The sequence below is a fragment of the Gracilinanus agilis genome, unplaced genomic scaffold (genome assembly GCF_016433145.1).
Source record: "Gracilinanus agilis isolate LMUSP501 unplaced genomic scaffold, AgileGrace unplaced_scaffold45844, whole genome shotgun sequence".
Taxonomy (NCBI): Eukaryota; Metazoa; Chordata; class Mammalia; order Didelphimorphia; family Didelphidae; genus Gracilinanus; species Gracilinanus agilis.
In genome coordinates this window covers 7,359-9,041 of record NW_025380071.1, presented here as the reverse complement: position 1 = coordinate 9,041, position 1,683 = coordinate 7,359, and the positions used below count along the sequence as shown (strand labels likewise).

The 1,683-nt window shown below is 58.8% G+C and overlaps 1 protein-coding gene across 1 annotated transcript; it reads right to left on the bottom strand.

The window, feature by feature from the left end:
• Window positions 1-45: 45 nt before the first annotated feature.
• On the bottom strand, window positions 46-1,433 carry LOC123255405 (SH2B adapter protein 3-like; the record flags this gene model as incomplete). The annotated part of the gene is given in 4 exon segments (XM_044684209.1): window positions 46-221; window positions 794-885; window positions 1,013-1,198; window positions 1,200-1,433. Coding segments are annotated over 4 exon segments (672 nt in total), but the record flags the coding sequence as incomplete, so codon positions are not given.
• Window positions 1,434-1,683: the final 250 nt, after the last annotated feature.

The window sequence follows — 1,683 nt, the reverse complement described above, 5'->3', positions numbered from 1 at the left end:
GGAGGAGGAGAAGGAGGGGGAGGGTGGGAACCAAGCAAAGAAAGAGCTGTAGAGTAGGTAGTTAGGGCAGACTCTCCTCCTCAGGCATGGGCAAGGGGGAGGCCGTCTGTCTGGGGTCCTTACCTTGGTTAAGGGAGTCGGTACTCCCGGTGGGAGAGTTGGATAAACCTGGGTCCAGAAGGGAAGGTGCCTGGGATTCTAGGCCAGCTCCTTCTGACCTGCTGGATAGGAGGACAAAGTGTGAGTTAAGCCTGGGGCAGCTCTCCCCTCTGGCTGGAAGCGCTGGTTCATGCCCAGAGGCTGCCACCTCCAGGGTGGCTTCCTCATTGGAGGCCCAGGGAAGCTTTCCTAGGGCCTGGTATTCCCCACACTCTCCTCACCTCCCTGGTCCTTCATAGGACTCCCAGATCCACCTGGCCAGGGTGGAAGCTGTAGCATGTCCCCTCTCACCCCCGCTCCCCCAGAAGCCTGTTGCCTTCTTCAGCCCCATTTTGAAGGAACAGCCGGGGATGAGAACCAGAATGACCCAATCCCTCCCCCCCCCCTTTGCAAAGTGTAGCCTCTCAGAAGCAATTGCAGAGACTGAAGGTGGCTCTCCTGGATTTAAGGAATGATTTAGAAAGACAGGAGATCTCCCATCAGTCAAGCTAGATCCAGATGGAGCTGGGGGGCCGCCTCACCACACATCAAAGGCCTCAGGTAGCTTGGTTTGGGCCCACAGGAGGAGGGGAAGGGCCCTACTGGCCACTGGCCTCCCCCCCGTCTCGGGAGAAGAGAGAGTCCCCGGCCTTACCCTCGGTTCATGCATTCTCTTATCTCTGTGGTCCAAGAATTCAGCTGCTGCTCATCCCCAGTCTCGAAGATGATGTCGGTGGCATTATTCACCTGGCCATGAGGAGCAGAGAGGGTGTCACCTCCGGGGCAGCAGCTCAGGAGGGAGGGTGGGGAGGGGGCAAGAGGAGGAGGAGGAGGAGGAGGAGGAGGAGAAGGAGGAGGAGGAGGAGGAGGCTACCTTCAGGACGAAGGTGTTGAGGTTGTCAGGCATTTCCAGGCGGGTGCATCTCCGGATCTCTTGAATGGAAGAACAAGCGGCCTGGAGCTTGGGCTTGGAACCCTGCGGAATAAAGACGGTTTGGGCTTCCTCAAGTCCGGGCATCCCCAAAGGGAGCTGCTCCTTGCTCCACAAGCCTATGAGCTGGCTTCTAGGTTCTGCCAGCAATCAGCCAATGGACTCCCTCCCTCCCTCCCCTTCTTGAATTTCTTTTTCTTTCTAGACAGCCCTGGAATGACATCTCAGGCCCAACATGTGCAAGCAATTGCTTCTTAGTCGGCAGGAGGAGTGCAGACAGGCTGGGCACAGGGCCTGTTGGCCAGATGGACCAGCCCAGCGGCTGCCTTCTCTTCCCCAGCCCCCTGCCCTCTAGGGGCAGCTCCTGGATCCATGGAGTGGCTTAGCTAACCTCCATCCCAGGTCCAGCCCAGCTGGAACTAAGGGGGCTATTTCGTCGCTGGCTCTTGGGCCACCAGAAGGGGTCGGGTCATGTTGGAAAAGGGCCTCCCCAGCCTGGTGCCCGGAATGCCTGTCCCAGATAGCTGGGCTCCCAGATACTCCCCGCAGCAGCTCGCCCTGCATCCCCCACCGTCCGGTGGAGTGTACACTTAATCCTTGCACACCAAGGAGAG